Source organism: Gallus gallus, chromosome 4, assembly GCF_016699485.2.
Source record: "Gallus gallus isolate bGalGal1 chromosome 4, bGalGal1.mat.broiler.GRCg7b, whole genome shotgun sequence".
Taxonomy (NCBI): domain Eukaryota; kingdom Metazoa; phylum Chordata; class Aves; order Galliformes; family Phasianidae; genus Gallus; species Gallus gallus.
The window spans coordinates 15272918-15291103 of NC_052535.1; the positions used below are offsets into that span (position 1 = coordinate 15272918).

Here is an 18186-nt window from a genome sequence, read left to right on the forward strand (position 1 = left end):
GAGTTATAGTATTAAAAAATCAATTTATTTTACTCCGCCAGAGAAAAAAAAATAGCTGAAATATTGAATTTGTTAGCTGCTACGTTTTGAATTAACTTCTAGACTGAAGGTTAAATTCTATGCTTCTTAAACATGTGTAATCTAATTAGCATTTGTGAGATTTACTGGGATGAATTTTCCCCTTGGCATGTGCAATTGCAAACGAAAAGGCTCTGGGCTGCAGGCTGCTAGGGGCAGACAGTCTGCCTGTGGTGGACATCCGCAGAGGGAAGTGCCTGCATCTTAGCTCCCTGGGGGCTGGCATCACCTGACACGGCTCTTGAAATTGCCAGAGTATTTATTGTTACAGGAAAGTTTCTTAGTTGTTAAAAATAAGTAGATATTGGCTTTAAAGGCAAGGAGATGCTTCTTGAAATTGTTGTTCAGTTGACAAAGAGAGACATATTCTATGAACACTGCATTGCTGTAGTACTTTACGGAAGCCTAAGTTCAAAAATGAAAGTAAAACTGCTTTTTGAGAGAATTGCAGCAGATCTTATGGGATGGACTTAGTAGAGGTTATTTCTGTAGAGTGGGCCTTGATCAAAATCTAGATGAATGTTAAGACTGGTAATTAAGTCTATTGGCTCTTGTTTCATGAGGTGATGAGTGTCATTTCCATAATTTTTTCTTGATGTATTTCAATAAACTCTCATCCTTTGGAAATACACTCTCATCAGTGTAGATGAGAAGCACTACAGAACTGCTAGTCTTTTTAAATGCATCTATCCAATTTATTTGTCTAATTTACTTTCCTTGAATTTTATATGGTTTTAGTAGATAAATCTTAGTTTTCTTTGATAATATATTTCTTGAAATGTCAGTATGTATTTACTCTTACTTTTTATGTCAACTGTTAATACATGTGCTAATTGTCAGAATTGTTGCAAGCTGCCTCATTTCTAGTTGTCTGCTGTTGGACAGCAAGATTTAGCGTTCACCTTCCTTTCACATCATGAGGGTAGGACATGGACTAGAGTTCTTGTCACGTTTTATAGTAGCTCAGTTCATTTAAACAGAACTTTAAATCAGTTATTTTACAAGGAAGCATTCAGTCACTTCACTGTTACTGGGAAATGTTTGGTGACATAGTGGTGTCCACAGTCTCCATTTAAATGAACAGTATAGGCCTTATTTCAGTGTGGAATAGTATCAGCCTGTTTATGTGCTTTCATCTTTATTTCATTGATAATAGGCAATGGGTTAGTCATTTAGCACCATTGTTGGCTTTTTATTTAATTTATGTACAAGTCCTTTTTTGAACTTTGTCAAGAAAACATAAGAGATACCATGCACGATTTGGAACTGTATTTTATATAAAGGTAGTTTTATTCATTTACTATTGTCAAAAGGAAAGTAAAGGCTGAGTGTAATACAGCTGTGATGTTTGAATCCAGCATCAATATCTAGACTGTGTCATAGGAAAATTTGGTGATTGCTGTGTAATTAAACCAAGTGGAACTAGTTTGTTGCATATATAATATATAATTAAAATGAGAGCTACAAATAAGTCATTATATGAACAACACTGTATTTAGTTATCTTCAGTAACTTCCTGTGAGATGGCCTCTGTGTATGTGTCTCCAATGTCCAAGGAGCTCTAAAGGTCTCGGAAAAGCAAGGGTTTTTGGAGATTGGATGTTTTGTGTTTACCATCCTAGCCATAGGATACAGAGAGTTTATTTCAGAGAGGCCAGAGGGGTTCAAATCTCTCTTCCAGGTTTCTGGGTAGGTTTAAGAACCAGCAACCAGTATAGAGTCCAGCCTTAGCTGCTCAACTTCCATTTGCACCCACTGGAACCACTTTTCTTTCTTCATTCTCCCAGTCTGCCAAGGGGCAGTTTTAAACAGACTCCAGACAACAGGAAGGAAGACTGCATTGTAAACATAGATAAAGTGAATACCAACTATTCCCTCTTCTGCAGAAACTATGCAGCTGCTTCCTGGTATCTCCTAGCAATCTCCATCAAACCTCAGAGTCCACCTCAAGTCAGTTGAGAGACTTGGAGCGCAGAGCTAGTGAAGTTGATGCATTTTGTGATTTCACAAGGACAGACATAAGACCAGGTCCTCTACCTGTGAGAAAAGATCAGAGAGGTGGTAGAGCGCTCCAAAAGCCCCCATATCTGCCTTGGTTTGGTTGCCCTGGGGCATGGCAGGAGCATGAGCAGCACAGTCAGTGCTTCTGGGATGGGGCAGCCTGTGTAGTAGCACTAGGGAACCAGGATGACCTTCCAGGACTCCTGCATACACAAATGAGGCTGTGTCCAGTTCATTCTATTTCCTGTCCCTGCCCTCTTTCCTGCTCTCTAGAAAACACATTGCCATTGCCTGAGCTTGTATGAGCTGCTGCCACAGCAGAGACCTTCAGGAACATTTTGTTGGCTAAGAGATTTTATTTACAGAGATCAATGACTTGAATATTGAGCCACCTGTCTATTATAGCTTAGTGTTTGGTTTGTAGATTTTGGTGAGTGCTTTCAAGAAAATACCAGGGCTTTTTGTTATTTCTTAGAATATGCTTAAAATAATAACCATTGCTCTCACCGGCTGGTAAGTGGATTAGTTCAGCAAATTGAGGCTTTCGTTAGTATGACAGTAGGAGTGAATATTTGTCCTCAGTCTCTCACAATGACCCTCATCTCTAATGTTTCTTTTCTAGAAATTGAAAGAATACTCTATGCATGTTTGATATTGTATTTAGTCTCTCAAGATGGCATCCCAGGTCTGATGTTCAATTAGGGAGTACAGTTCTGTAATCCTTATTTAATTAGAACTCCTTGTCTGACTCCCTGGGAGTTGCATTTGTAATTGGATTCTCACAAGTGAGAATATGCAGAGGCCACCTCAAAGGAAAGCTATAATTCGCTAATGTGTCTTACTTACCTGTAGTTCTTCGAGAATGTTTCCTCTGCATATTCACATTATGGTTCCTGTCCACATTCTGTTTTTCCTTGGATTTCTGATGCTCTACAGTTGCAGTGTTTAATAAGAATAACTGAAGTATTGAGCACTGTACAACTCCCCCATATCTCTGATCACTTGGTGTCATGAGATGGCACTTGTACAGTCCTAGTAGTCACTGCTCTTCCAGGAGGTTCCTGTAGTTCACCAGCACTGGAGAACCAAAACCCACTGGTGTGAATATGCAAGGACAGCACTCTCAAAGAGCAAGTCATTGGTAAGTAGTCTTTTTTTTTTTTTTTTTTTTCTCTCTTTTTTGGAGGGGGGAGTGGATTAGCCAAATATTTCTGACATTGTTTTGTAAATTCTGTATTTACAAATTCACTGCGTACTCCTTATGATAAAAAGAGCCATCATTCTGATTTGTAAGATCAATTTTAAAACTGTCATCTTTCAGGCAAAAAAAGAAAAGTATCTGTATTTTTAAGTCTTCAAACTCAGGTCAGCTGTAAATTGTTATGTTACTATTAGTGTGTAGGTGTGTACACACTGAGGTTATATATTTCTATCAGACAAAAAGGCACTGTTACAGTGCTGCATTATATACTTTAAAATAGCACTCTTTTAAAAAATTGTATTAGATTAGATAGTTAGTCATTGATTAAAAAAAGACTTCTAATGGTATTAACAATGTCAATTCTCAAAGCAGATTCTCTTGAAGGACATCAAATGTATGTTGCTTTTAACTTCTAAATTCTTTTCTAAACACTTTTTTTTTTTCTCCCCCAGACATGGAATTCTGTGAGACACCCCACATTCTGTGCTCTGGCTACCAAACAGATTTACATGGTGTGTCGGAGCACAGCTACCCACTAGAGGTGGGCTCAGATGTTGATACTGAAACCGAAGGTGGCGCATCACCAGATCATGCCCTGAGGATGTGGATGAGGGGGATGAAGTCAGAACACAGCTCCTGTCTGTCAAGCCGGGCAAACTCAGCGTTGTCCCTGACTGACACTGACCATGAGAGGAAGTCTGATGGGGAGAATGGTAATAAAGAAATACGTCTGACATACTGGATAGAAGTATTACTTCATTTGAAACTTTCTTATTCTCTTTCATTTTTCTCTCTTTCTCTTTTCCTCCTTCATCCTTAGATCTCTAGTAGATCATCTATTATATATACAAGATAAAAACATTGCTTAAATTGTGTTTATAGCGTAGATGAAAAATAAGGCAAAAAAATGAGACAATGATTTTGCTAACATGTGTAGTTCTTTCTAGATAACAGTTGCTTTCCTGTATTCTCTATTTTTTATACAATAGGAAGATCATAATTTTAATTTAGTGAGCTATGAATTAGGTTCTTAAATAAATCTTTATGTGTACATTTACATCACATGTTTTGTGTACACTCCATCCTGTACTTTCTGGTTTTTGAGTTTAGCTTTAAGACTTGAGAGTTAGGCTATATCTGAAGAGGTACCTTTGTCAGCAGGGCAGGCTGAGCTGGTCCCTGTCAGATCTTGATTCTGTGCATGGAAATTGGATTTCTGGATTAGTAGTTCCTTGTTCTTTGTTTTAAGTACTCATTCTCTTTCAGGATCCTTTTACTTATTTGCTTATCTTATGTTCTAGAAGTGGGAAATGTTTATTTAATTGAGTAATGGGGAAAAAAAATCTCGATGCATCAAAATTAATGAAAACCTTCGCTATTTCTTTAAGTGGTGTAGAAAGAATATATAAACAAATTTATCATTTTAACATCAGTGACCTTACTCAATTTGTGCATTTAACAGATACATATAGGAGCTGGATTTATTGATCTCTGTGTGTCCCTTGAAACTCAGGATACCCTATGATTCTCTTGTAGCTGATGTAGTTAACCAAATACCTAACTACACTAGTAGTTAAATGTAGTTCAATGAGTGGTTTTGTTGTTGTTTTTTTTTTAACTGATAAGAGATCAGGGAACCAGTGAAAGTGGCAGATGACACTTTAGTGTTGACAGTGATATATTTTAGTGGATCTATAGTAATAATATGAAAAAGGATTCACTCATGAATATCCTTTTTATATTTATAATATGAATGAATTTAATCAATTTGAACTCATTTCTTACATGATATAGCATATAGCAGAGTAGTCCTGCATGTAGCTTTAATATTTGAGTCTTTGTAAGCTTTATAACAAGCTTTTGATTAATTCAATTAATTCAGTTAATTAATTGATTCATGTTTTAGATGCTTCAATACAAACTTTAACTAGGAAATTTGGAGAGAAAAGCAAGTGCAAAATTAAGCTAGGAGAGAAAGAGAAATTGAGACCACAATTTTAAATTAACTCAAAGTTTTCTTCAGACAGGATAGACAGACTGGGTGTCAGTGTTTCTTAGGGTGGTGAGTATTTATAATAATAATTAGTCTTGAAAGTTAATGTGGATAAATTTGAAGATGAAGGTGATTGTGAGGTACTTCACAGGTTGGTTCATAGTCAAGAGTTCTGATCCGGATAGCAACTTGTTTTCCATCTGGATTGACTCTCAGTAACTTTCAGCATTCTTAGAGCACATTCTTAAATCTCGTACTAAATGAAGTAATATGTGACAAATCTTTCTCTTTTTAAGCAGTTATCTGTGCAAAAAGCTTTATTGGAGAGCTGCAAGTGCTGTGTTTATCCCTGTCAGTTGCTACCATAGACGTAGACTTTCTTTATGCCTGCCAGAAACTTTCTGTGGTGCAAAAATGGCTAAGTACATTGCAGCCATTGCCAGAAGTTATTCCTTGAGTTTTTCCTACCCATGCAAAGCTCTAGAGAGGTTACTTGACACATGATATATCTGTACCTGCAGTACTGTTCAGTGCAAAGATCAAACTAACTTAAAAGGGACAAGCTCCTCATTCACAAATCTGATAAGGGTATAGGGAGGTAACATGGACTGACTGAAATTCTGGTATCCTTTGAGTGCTAAAACTAATAGATTAAGGTAATTGAATGGTCATTTGCATACTCTATATTGTTGTTATTACTGTGCAGACATAACCTGAAGACTGAATAAATAGAAATTATTCCAGATAAGACAAAAAACACTGATCTTGCACCACTGCCTTGAGCTTTTTTTCTTTTTTTTTAATCTACTGGAGTTTATCAAAGAAAGATTTTCTTATTCCAGGGATGGAACACTGATTGGTCTGAACTTACAACATTCTGGATGGAAAGATTTTTAGTTTTACAGAACAATTGTGTTCTAAAGAACAAGTGAACAGACAAAGCGCAACCTTTTACTTCAAATCCTTGATCTCTGTGAGGGCAGTGGTTGAGTGGGTGTAACTCAGAGCTCTGTCTCAGTAGTTGTAAAAGTGACCTGATTTTTTTTTTTCTTTAACGAACCTTTGTTAAGCCCTTTGTGTCAGTATTCTGGGTATGTGCCTACTCCATTTACTGCCTGTTACTCTGAGAACACATGTTCTAATTTAAAAGATCAGAAACAACCTTAGAAATTTACATGAGGTAAACTTGAACCCAGTTCTAGTGGAAAAAGTTAAGCATAACATATCAGTATTTAACACTGTTAGGAAATTATAGGTACTGGCTCAAAAAATTCTGCTTTTTAGTTTTTGGCTTACATAGCTAACAGTGCCTTCTTACTCCAAGTAACCTCCAATAATGAAGGTTGTAAATTTTCTCTTGGATGCACTTTTTTAATAATCAGTATACTTCATCATGTATTCTAACTAGCCAGATTTGAGAATTTATTTGAGGAATGTTTTCCTTCCTAGACGCACCAATTCTATCATTATGCCTGTTTAAACATACTCTGTTGTTTTGAAAGCATTGAACAGATTGTGTGAAATACCAACATTCCCATTTAAATTAGTGTTGTCAACGCTAATGGCAACTAATAATAGCCTATTAGTGCACAAACTGCCTGAAGCTTTGCCTGAGGCTAAGCAAAATATATATTAATAGCAAGTAATGAACGACCAATTTCTTGGGGATCATTGGTTATCTTGGAATGGTATAAACAGCTCTATTTTAACAGTAAAAGTGCTACTCTGTGGTATGGGAATGTAAATTTTGGACAGAAATGCTACAAAAGAACAATATTAAGAATAGTTACTTACTCCATTGAAGAAGACTGCACAGAATCACAGAATGGTTTGGGTTCAGAGGGACCTTTAAGATCATCTAATTCCAACCCCCCTGCTATAGCCTCAGTTCACTGAAACAATAGTATCTGTCATTGCAGAATATCAGAACACTGAGTTCGGTGTTTTAGTCTGCCAGAATACTGAGCTGGCACATCTTGTTTTTCTATTTTTTTTCTTTTTTTTTTTTTTTCCAAATGTATTTTTCTAGAACAAAATATCTAGTGCAGGAAAGAACAAAACCCTGATCTACAAAAAGAGTTGTCTTTGATCATATATCTGAAACTACTCAAATGACGTGAAACTACATCCCTTACCAGCCAATGTGCTGGTAATGGACTGAAGTCCATTTTGTATCCATGCACTCTTCCCCACTGAATCATTCATGTGTTTTCCTTTACCGATTGCCCATGCAGACATGGAGCAGTGTGGTTTACCTCAAGTTCATTCATGTCATGCTGTAATCCTTTTCTAAGCCACATTTGACTTATTTGCACAGCCACCAACTCACTTTTGTTACCACATCTCAGCTGAACGCTAGTAAGGAACTCTATCGTAACACAGTTGTTAACCTGTTTCAGATTTTCAGACAGTCATGAAGTCCTTTAAAGACTAATTGGTTTTGCTTACTCCTGAAACAGACTTACATTTTTTTTGCAAGTAGTTAAGTTTTCTTTAGTAAGTAGAGGAAACCAGCATTATGGTGCATTCCCGTGCCATGTGAAAGGACACTTGGATCCAAATTCATGTTCAATTCCTTTGACTGCCTTATTTTATGGCAACTTGACTTATGGCAACTTGACAATACCTTCTTTGAGATTTGCAAGCAAGAAATTAAGGTCTTAGTACATGCTGAAATGCTGCTAGATTGATCATGGGATATAGCTACAGAGTGTTTGAGGCCAGAGGATGTTTTTGTTGTTTTTTGTTTGTTTGTTTGTTTTTTAATAACATACTTGCCACCTAAAAACAGGAAGAAAAAGAAATTAAGAAGCACATTTGTTTCCATTTTTTCTACAGAAATTATTAGGAAACCTCTTTCTTAACAGCAGTGTCCAGGAACAGATTCTAATTTGAGTAATAAATTTTAATAATATAATATCAATAATTTCAAACAGCCAATTGTAAAGACAAATTATTACTAGCTATATGTGAGGAGAAGTAAAGTAACAGAGAAACAAAGAGCACTGAAGTTGAAGTCTTTCCTGCGTTCAAACAGTGAACCAGCAATAGTGTCAGATGGTCCGCAGTTCTCAGTCCTGGGACTAAGTTTTGGTTTTAAAAATATCAAACATATTTAAATACATATTTAAAATATAAATCAAGCATAGCTTTACTGGCATCAATACAAATCAATTCTGATGAGATCAGAATTCAGTTCTTCTCTTCTTACCTGGATAAAACACGCTTTCCTTTATAAGTCTGTATTTATTGGGCAACATCAAAGCTGAGTTTAATGACATAGAAACATGTAATATTGTGTAATTCACTTAAGTATTTGTTTTATACCTTGGAAGCTGTGGCCCATTTAATAGAATTTTGACTTTTCCTAAATCTGAGGATTTTTCAGTTCGATTTCTGTCACTGTGGGGCAAATCACCTCAGCAATTTGCACTTTGGGTTCAGTATCTTAACAGTATTTGCTAAGGGAGTAAAGATGCTTAACTAGTAAAAGAAATGTTGAAATTGCTGATGCAGTATGACAAATGCAGCTTTGTGAACGCTGTAGCTATTCAAACCCCAGGAAAGATTTAGCTAAGGACAAGGTTCTGATTTAATTTATAGTGTGTGTCAATAGACCTACTGTGAATTCACACCTGTTAAAATTAAACTTGAATTTAGCTCTTCATAAAGGTCCTGTGCTTTAATGCAAGCAATTGAGAACGTTGGGATTAATGCTGCTGTTATTTACTGTTATTTTGTAAACAAGCCAGCCATTAGGTTGATAGCTCACGTTCTCAATTCGCCAGGAAATTGTTACCAACAGCTACATTATAAAAACAATGCCTGCTCTGAGAAGAGATATCCATGTGATTCTCTATGCAGGATTTTGTTTGTAGTAACAATGACTGTCTGAAGTATTTCTATTAGCTACTGTCCTGTCACTTGTTGTTTACAATGGTGCAATTAGGAAATTGAGTTACTAATTTGCAAGTAGGTCAAATATGTGCATGTAGCTTGAAAATACAAAGGTAAACACTGCTCTAAATCCCATTCTGTGTGTGTCATTTATTATTTTTCTCTCCATTCCTAGTGTGTTTTACGTTGCTTTTTATTGTGGCAAGGATTGCACATAAGATCCTGTTCAGATGACTGACTGTTGGGTGGTTTCAGTCACCTAATGGATTAAGGCAATCACAAAGTTTACACAGAAATGCAAAGCCCCATTGTGAAATAGCTGGAATTTTTGGAGTTTACTGTAGGTTGTCAGTTATTTGATATATGATACTCTTGGATATTTGACAGGAACAGGCCAGTAATCCTCCCTTGATAAAAGATTTATTTTGCATCTGTCATGTTTTTTTCTCTTTTAGTGTTTAAATAGTATTTATGTTAGTTACTTCTACTATTGTTTCTGAGAGCTTTCCTCTGTCAAAGGAAGTGCATGAATCTCAGCAGTAGCATAGCAATGCTTTTTGTGGGAGTTTTGGAGTATACATTGACACTGTTACTGCTCTGCTGGAGCTGTTAATGGTGTAAGATGTTTTTGTTGACCTCACAGAGGTTCCTTCGGAAATGTTACTATCCCAAAGGAAGCATGTAAGTCATCTGAACTGCTATGGATAAATAGGACATGCTTCTGTAAGCACTATAGCGTCACCTCTGTTGTAATATCATGATATTCTTGCATTTGTGCCCCTGGTATTTGAGCCCTTTATGAAATTTATCATATATGGAAAGTTAGCTAATGATGACTAGTTGTTTGTCAGTGTTATAGGGAAAATTCTGCCCTTTAAAAAGATGATTTCATTACTTATGCTGACTGACATGGGTATTACACCTGTCTATCTGTTGTTTTAACCTTTACATTTTTCATATGCTATGTTACAGTCTTTGTTGATGAAATATTCCCTTTTCCATGTTTGTCTTGTAAGCACAATTAACATTAATTTAAAGGCAAACATTAAAAAGTATTATTTTACATTAAAAATAACAAAACACTATTTAGAACATAACAGAAATTTTACGTATTCCCTAACTCAAATAACCTTTACCCACAGCATAGTGAAATGTAGCTGTGTATTTGCGCAAGACTGTGTAATATTTTTAGCATTGCTGTTTTGTTTTCTTTCACTGGTAACTCAAAGCAGGGGGGGGAGGGAATCTTGAGGAGAGCAGTCAAGTCTAATTTTTATCCCAGAAATGAGTAACTTGGCTATAAAGCTCAAAAACAATCTCTTGACTTTCCCCCTGTGTGTTATGCAGAAAGGATAGTGAATGTGGCTTAAGGAGCCTGTAGCAACATAAATTATTGCTCCTTTTTTCTTCTAAATCCTTTTGACTTTCTCAGATGGAAATGAGCATGCAGTAGAAGTATTTCCACAAATATTTTACAATGCGAGATGATGTCACGATGCTTCTGCAATTCTTGGGAACTGTTTTCTAGGCAGCCATGGAGGTAACCAGTGAGATGAGATCATTGTACAGCCACTGCCTTTTGTCAGAGCACTGCAGTGAGGGTCATCCAGCCCTTCATTCCAGCAACCTTGGTGAGAACAGAGGGCCCCTGAACAAAATACTCCTTTGGGATGTTTAACTAGGAACTGTTCAATTCTAAACAATAGACATGCCTGTCCCTATGTTTTATTTATGTTGTTTTATTATTAAATTTATAATGTTTTTTTTCTCATCTTCTTTGGTTAAAATTTAAAATGTATTTGAAGATCAGAAAGCTGTTTTGCAGAAACAACCTGCAGTAATTTTATACATAGTTCCTTTGGAATAAAATATTTATTTTAGTTTAGTGCTGGTACTTCTATGTACTTATTTTGAACTATATGCAATTCTTGCTTATATGTCTTAGCATGCAAATGTTCCTTACAGTTGAAACCTGGAGATTATTATGGCTGCTAGATAAAAAAAATGAAATTACTTGTATTTACTTCCTTGCACACTCAGCCAACATGATTTTCAATAAAGAGATACCTGAGAGTTTCTTTTTCCCTCCAAGAAGATACTTTTCAGAAATTTCAAATTCTGAAACAATGAGATAAAAGCAAGTGAACTAACAAATGAGTACAAGGTTGGTAATGAATGGAGAATACTGACAAATCATCCTTTAAGGGTTTAGCAAAGTTTAATCTAAATATAATGTCTTCTTAATAGTATGACATCTCCAAAGAATTTATTATTCTGTCCTACCATGAATTACAAAAGATTGTTCATTCTTTCTCTTCAGTCTTTTTTTCCCCGTTTTTTACCCATTTAGTTCATCGTGTATTACACAAAAAAGTCTTATCTTCCATTTTCAAATTTGTTAGTAGTTCATTTCCTGTTGGGGAGCACAGTGAATCAGATCAGCACATATCTGCATTATTCAAAACTAAAAATATTAGCATATCCTCATCTTACAAACAGGAATTATTGATAGCAGAAAATAGCTTTGGTGAGACCATCAAGAAGAAACAGAGAAAGTGGAAAAGGTGGCTGCCTTCCATGGTTGTAACCTCCATAGTCTTCTAAAAATGGAAGCTCACCCAAACATACTTGACTATTTTATCTTTTTGCAACAGAATATAAGGTAAGAATGGGAAATGGCGTATAAAATTACGGTTGCTTTGTGCAGAGTAATACAGATCCGAATACAGCTCTTTTCAACTTGCTTTTATATACAGCTTGTATGAAATGAAATGCAGTATTTTAGATATTAATTTTGTTTTCTTTAATCGTAACTAGCTCTATTCCCCAATTTCTTATTTTGTAACAGGAGCATAAAAGATAATAATAATTAGCTCTTCTAGAATATGGGCCTAGGAGCACTGAATAATTCCTGCAGGCTGCTTCCTCTCCTTAACAGATGTTTTTGAGTAATATTTTAATTAGAGTCACATATTCTGATGAGTAATTATGTTGCCAATGTTGTTTCTTTATCTTAAGTTTCTACTCATAATGATTTGCAATGTAGATTTTATATAGTTCTTCACAATGCTGACTTTGAATTGAGCAGCACGTGTCCACACCCGATAGCAAGTTGCTCCACGTGAGATATGTTGGCTGTTCCAAGCAGCAGCCAGCCCCTTGGGCAGCAGATACCAAGTGGTGTAAAGTAGGTACGTTCCTTTGCCTTGTGCATATCTGGAACAGCAGCTGTGGAAAGTCAGCAACCCTGAGGTTCCTTTGTACTGTGACACCAAATTTGCTGAAAGACCCTGTATGCTGGAGAAAATGACTGCAAGTGAGAATGGCTTAGGACATCAGGTCAGGGTTGGTCAGTGCTATTCATCAGAAACCTTGCTAAAGGCAGCTTAAGCTACCAAAAGAAAGTAAGAAAAACAATGTTTGGGGTATTCCTAAGCTATATAGCGTTTGTTATGGTTCATAGCACTTTTCTCTCCTCATCTTGTCAGTTTAATACATCATACAATTATACCTTCTCTGGCACCATTAGGAAAGCAAGCAAGACAGCTTGTTGTGCTAGATCAAAAATAGGAAAAAACATCCGTATTTTAACAGAAGTCATATTAAAGGAGAAAAAGAAAAATATTTGCATCTTTTAATTTTTCTCTTATTCTTAAATGATAAGAATGTTTTGCGTTTTTTGAGCACATGAACATCGATGATTTTGAATTTCTGTGACTCCAGCTACTAGATTTTATCCCTGTTTTTCTTTCTCCAAAGATTCCACAAAGTTTTAGTGTTGGTTGTAGATATTGCAGAGTATTATTCCAGTTTCATGCAGCTGATGTTGTCTCATTTTAGGGGTATATTTGTGGAGCAGTTGAATGTTATAGATTAACTGCTAATTTTCTTTTGGCTTTTGAATCCAGTCAGTATAATGAGCATTACTGAATGTTGCTCTGGGCTTGTTTACATCAATGTAATAAGCATGACACTTGTTTTGGAGCTGAAAGGAATTCACATTTGTAAATGGGCTTGAAATATTTTGTGGTGATTTATTCTTATCTTTTGCAAAATATTGCTACACTTCCAAATAATTCAAACACCATGGCCAAAGAAGCATGGAAGGTGTATTTCATGTAGGAGTGCATAAAGCTGTTTCCTTAATGAACCAAATATTGAAGAGAGTGTTTCCTTGTGCTGTGGTATGGTTGTCATAGGATCTTCACCATGTTATCACTCCACCTAGCTATAACTCAACCAGCGGGCTGCTCAGCATTTGTGAAAGAATGAGGTGGCTCCCTCCTACACTCTGAAGCAGTGCCTTTGTCTTGTTGAAAGATAATGAGCAAAAAGGGGTCTTTTTGCCACAGATACTCTCCAGGTTGTCTATAAACAATACGGTAAAACACTTAATGGAAAGGATATTATTTATAGCTTTCAATGTAGCTTTTAAGCTACTTGCACAATATGATTTTCCCTCCCTGCCTGCAGTTATTCTTGAGTAAACATAAAGCAAAAAATAATACTTGTACTTTATTTGTACCACAGCCATGGGTGAGTGTTGTTTAAACCTAAGTGTTCCCCTCTCATTGTTTTGTCTAATTGCAATTTCAATAAGCCTTTATGGTTTAAGAACAGCATACTTGATTAATTCTTCCCCAGACAATGCTTTCAAGACAGTAAACTTTCTGTCATTGCCCAATCATGTTAAGCTCATTTTGAGCAAGTGTTTTACTGCTTGCTGAAATGGGAAAATCATAGGGCATGCTTTGAATTTATGCCATTCTGTGTATTTGGTATAAACAGATAAATTCAGTTGCACAGTCAGAAAGTATCTGATGTAATTTACTTGAGGCTTATGTGATTTGAATCTTCTTGAACTTGTGATACTGGGATCATACAGCAATGCTGCTTGCTGTTAGTGGATCTGTAGTAGTTAATGGGATCTGATGAGTGGTGCAGTATTTATAGCTGAGCACAAGAAGCTTTTAATTTACTTTATACTTAGGACAAAACAAATTATGGATGCTTGCACGTTTTGATTTCCACAAAAAATATCAGAAGCAGAATGTACTGAAGTGTCAGCTACTGTTGCAGGTTCTCAGACTCCTTCAGGAGTTAGTGATGTCTTCAGCGGTTTTTTTAGCTGCTGGTCTCCATGAACCAGATCTGACTGTCTGCAGTACCACCACATCATGGGGGTGGCAATGGATTGCACTCTCTTCTCCCTTTGCCAGAAAAGGGTACTAGTTTGTGTTGTGCTGCTTATCCCAGGTAGGGGTGGAACACTTGCTGCGAAGTTCAAAAAGCTTTCCAGAACATGACATTTCCTTTTGTGAGAAAGGTGGTAGTGAGGAAGTATTCAGAGAAATTACTTTTGAGAGGTTTAGATAAAGAATCTATATCCAGCTCACCAAGATAGTTGCCTTCCTGCTGTGATTATAAAACACTTAGCATAGGCCAGGCCGGAGGCCATATCTTGATAAGTAAGGTGATGTATATGTGTTTGCACCAGATCATTCAAATTAGTTCAACTATGAATAAAAAGCTATCCCTACACATATATTTGCACTATAGATTTTCCTGTAGGGAATGGTGCAACAGTATAGTCATCTTCAGGTTCTAATATGCTATCCTAACTCTCAAGAAACATTCTTGTCTCAGTATCCTGGATGTGACTAAAGAGTCCTAAGACTAAAAGGACTAAAAAATCCTGAAGAGTCATTCCTTTCTGGTGTTGCAAGGGAGGAGCAAGAGGCTACTGCTCTGAAGAAGGTGCCTCCCTCCACTGGAAAAAGTGTATGTTTGCTTATATGTACTTAAGTGCATTTGGGATTGGCTGTTGGTGATCTGCCAAGTCCCTGCTGCATTATGTTGTTGTGTCCTGCCAGTGGACAAAAGGATGCTGCAGCCCTCTGAAATCTGCCTGCTTTGATATGAAGATATGAGAGATGATATGTGCCTGGGGACGCCCTTGAATCCCACTTCTTCCATGTTCTAGTTTAGCATAAAAGTATTAAGAAAGAGGTTTGTGCCTTTATCAAAAATCTTTAGCTCATCTCAACCCCACCTCAGAAATTCATAAGATCGGGGCTGTTCCAGTGCTTCCTGATTGCTTCAATAGAGGAAGACCTTATCTCCCATTCTATACAAGAGTCAGGGCTAGCAGGTGCCAGCAGTAGGTGCTGGTTAGCACATGAAGGTGGGCACCACTGCTGTGTTCTGCCAGTGCTGTGGTGCCAAAGGGAACAGAACCCCAGTGTTTCTTCCAGTGTCTGTAAGAATTCACATTTAGAAGTGCAGTTCATCCTTTCTAACAAGGGGCGCTGCCCAAATGCTTTGTTGTCATGTGTTCGATGTGCCTACAACTATCTTGTTGTCTTTGCTCGCGGGGAAAGTTATAATTGAGTCATTCTTCCTCGAGCCTGCCTGGCTGTATGTTCAGTCAGTTCAATGTTTATCCCAACAGTCCTATCAGTGAATGCATTGATTATTTTTCTTCTAGCCTGTGATTCTGTCTCCATTCTAGCTTTTTAATTTTTATAGTTCACTTCCTTTAGAGCAGCAAATTCAGCTGTGTTTGGTTGTGTGCATATTTTGCCAGGAATATAATCTCCAGAATACAGATTTCTCTATAGTAGCTAATAACCTGCAGTTCTTGGAAGCTCCTTTTTCTTTTTATAACCTCTCTCTTTTTCCAATACACTTTCTGATTACTGCACTATGGTTCAATTTTTATTGGATCGTTTTAGAGCATAATAATTCATTTCTGATCCCTAGTACCTCTTGTCCATTTCTGAAGTGATCCACATTATTACAGTCACTCATTTTTGTTTACATCTTTCCACTGAAGACAGTCTTCTGCATTTTGTCTCTAAATACCCTTCTGGGCTAGCATCGCCATTTTAGTGTTCTGATATCCAATTTCTTTTAATACAGAATCAAATAGAATGCATTTTCTGTACTTTACCAGTCAACTCTAGCTGGATTTTTTGAGCCTATTTGTAAATAACTTATAAATTGGTTGGTGGATAATAATAGGGAAACAACAACAACAAAACAAAAAACCTAAATCAGAAAATTCTGTAAAATAAAGTAGAAGGATTGTTTTACATATTTTTTAAATGAAAGATATAAATACTACAAAATGTGTAGATGTATATTACTTTAGCATTTAAGCAATGTTTATTCATGTTAAATAGTGAGCCATAATAAATTTATAGGCTAAATCTTCATTAATTTTTCTAATTAATCTCTGTAGAATTATTTGTTAAGTCTTAGCTTCCGTAATAGAGAAAGGAAGGAAGGAAGGAAGGAAGGAAGGAAGGAAGGAAGGAAGGAAGGAAGGAAGGAAGGAAGGAAGGAAGGAAGGAAGGAAGGAAGGAAGGAAGGAAGGAAGGAAGGAAGGAAGGAAGGAAGGAAGGAAGGAAGGAAGGAAGGAAGGAAGGAAGGGAGGGAGGGAGGGAGGGAGGGAGGGAGGAAGGGAGGGAGGAAGGACGGAAGAAAATATACATCCCTTCATGTTTCAGAAACCTACATCAAATTCTGCAGTTTGTGTTAGATTTCTCTGTCAAGCTTGGTAATAACAGTTGAAATAATGAACCATGATCAAATTTGTGATAAGAAACCTCTGTTAAGAAAAATGGCACTGAATTACCACTTTCAAATATTTTCAGCTCATTTTCTGTTAAGACTTTAGGTTTGTGCAGTCACAAAACAAAGTCTTGTAAGTCTTGAATTTGTGCATTCCAGCTGATAAATTTGCAGTTGTTTTTTAGCTTGACTTGCACAAATGTTACACTGAAACTTAATTTAAAAAGTGGGTGTTTCAAAATTCAAACTTCTTTAGAGACTTCCCTTGTTTTTTGTACACTGGTCCATGAGCAAACACAAGAAAAGCAAATATACCAAAGAGCAGCTGACTGGGCAATTGAACACATCGTGTTGTTCATATGAATTCATAATTCTGTTTGCAGAATTTGACCCCTCTTCAGAAACTTCCAATGAGCAGCTAGAACAGTTAGCAGATAAATAGAGACAATTAAGTACAAATTCTCTACTACATATTTTCCTTACAGTCTCACAGTTGATATAATCACTTCCATAAATATTTCCTTCGGTTTCTCCTTGGAGATCTGAAAACAGACAGAAAACTTGAACATGCTTTTTTTCTTCATCCACCATCTAACCTGATTGCTTTTATGAATGCCTACCAGATATAATGGCATTTCAGAACTCAACACCTTTGAGTTAATTTCTTGACTTTTCTTTTGAATGTTGCTTGCTTGTGCTCATGTAGGGTCACCTGGGGTATTGGTTAGAGATATGGTTCTGGCTCACCTCAGTCATATGGCAAGCTGGTAAGCATGACTGAAATTTGCAGTCATCCTAAACCAAAATAGACTATGAGTAGAAAGCCCAGTCTCTTTGAGCTGTTGTGGCTAAATCATGACGAATTGTGGTAATGAGAAAGTCCTAGTTACCTTTGTTCTGCTGGATGCAGTATAAAGCATTTGGAAATACTGTATTTGTCCTCATTATATGGGATTCCCTCTTCATTTTAGCTTGAATAGTATTACTTTGAAATGTTTACCGGTGTTCAGTATACAGAGTGAAATTTGTCAGTTAATGAAGTAGTAGGAAAAATACAAAAAAATTAGAAGTCATAATAATACACTGCCATAAATGCAGCTCACAAGAAAAGGTTTCAGTTAACAGTACTGACCTTGTCATTTGGTAGTTTGCTCATCTCCTAAAGGCTGCCTCCAGGCAGTTTATTGTTTGTGTTACAATACTGAGACTCTCATCAAAATTGAGGCTTATTTTACTTCATGTTACACAGACATGGTTAAAAGATGAGACAGTTCTCTGAAGAACCCAAGCAGTGTACATGTATTGATTAATTTATCTCCTCTATCTTACATAGGTTCATTCTGAGCTTCGTATAATATGCACAGAGGTCTTAGATACAGGACTTGGTTATCAACTGTGAACTTCATTATAATCCTTATCTTGTCTGTTAATATGGTAACAA

At 36.5% G+C, this 18186-nt stretch overlaps 1 protein-coding gene across 8 annotated transcripts in view; it reads left to right on the plus strand.

The window, feature by feature from the left end:
* Window positions 1-18186, plus strand: part of TENM1 (teneurin transmembrane protein 1) — an 846851-nt gene that overhangs the window by 636291 nt on the left and 192374 nt on the right. For 6 of the 8 annotated variants that reach the window (NM_001397994.1, NM_001397993.1, XM_046939904.1 and 3 more), the window contains one exon: window positions 3733-3993. The exons of the other annotated variants lie outside the window; for them this stretch is intronic. In NM_001397994.1, coding sequence (NP_001384923.1) covers window positions 3733-3993 — 261 coding nt within the window. The remainder of the gene's footprint in view (window positions 1-3732; window positions 3994-18186) is intronic. 8 annotated transcript variants of the gene reach the window in all.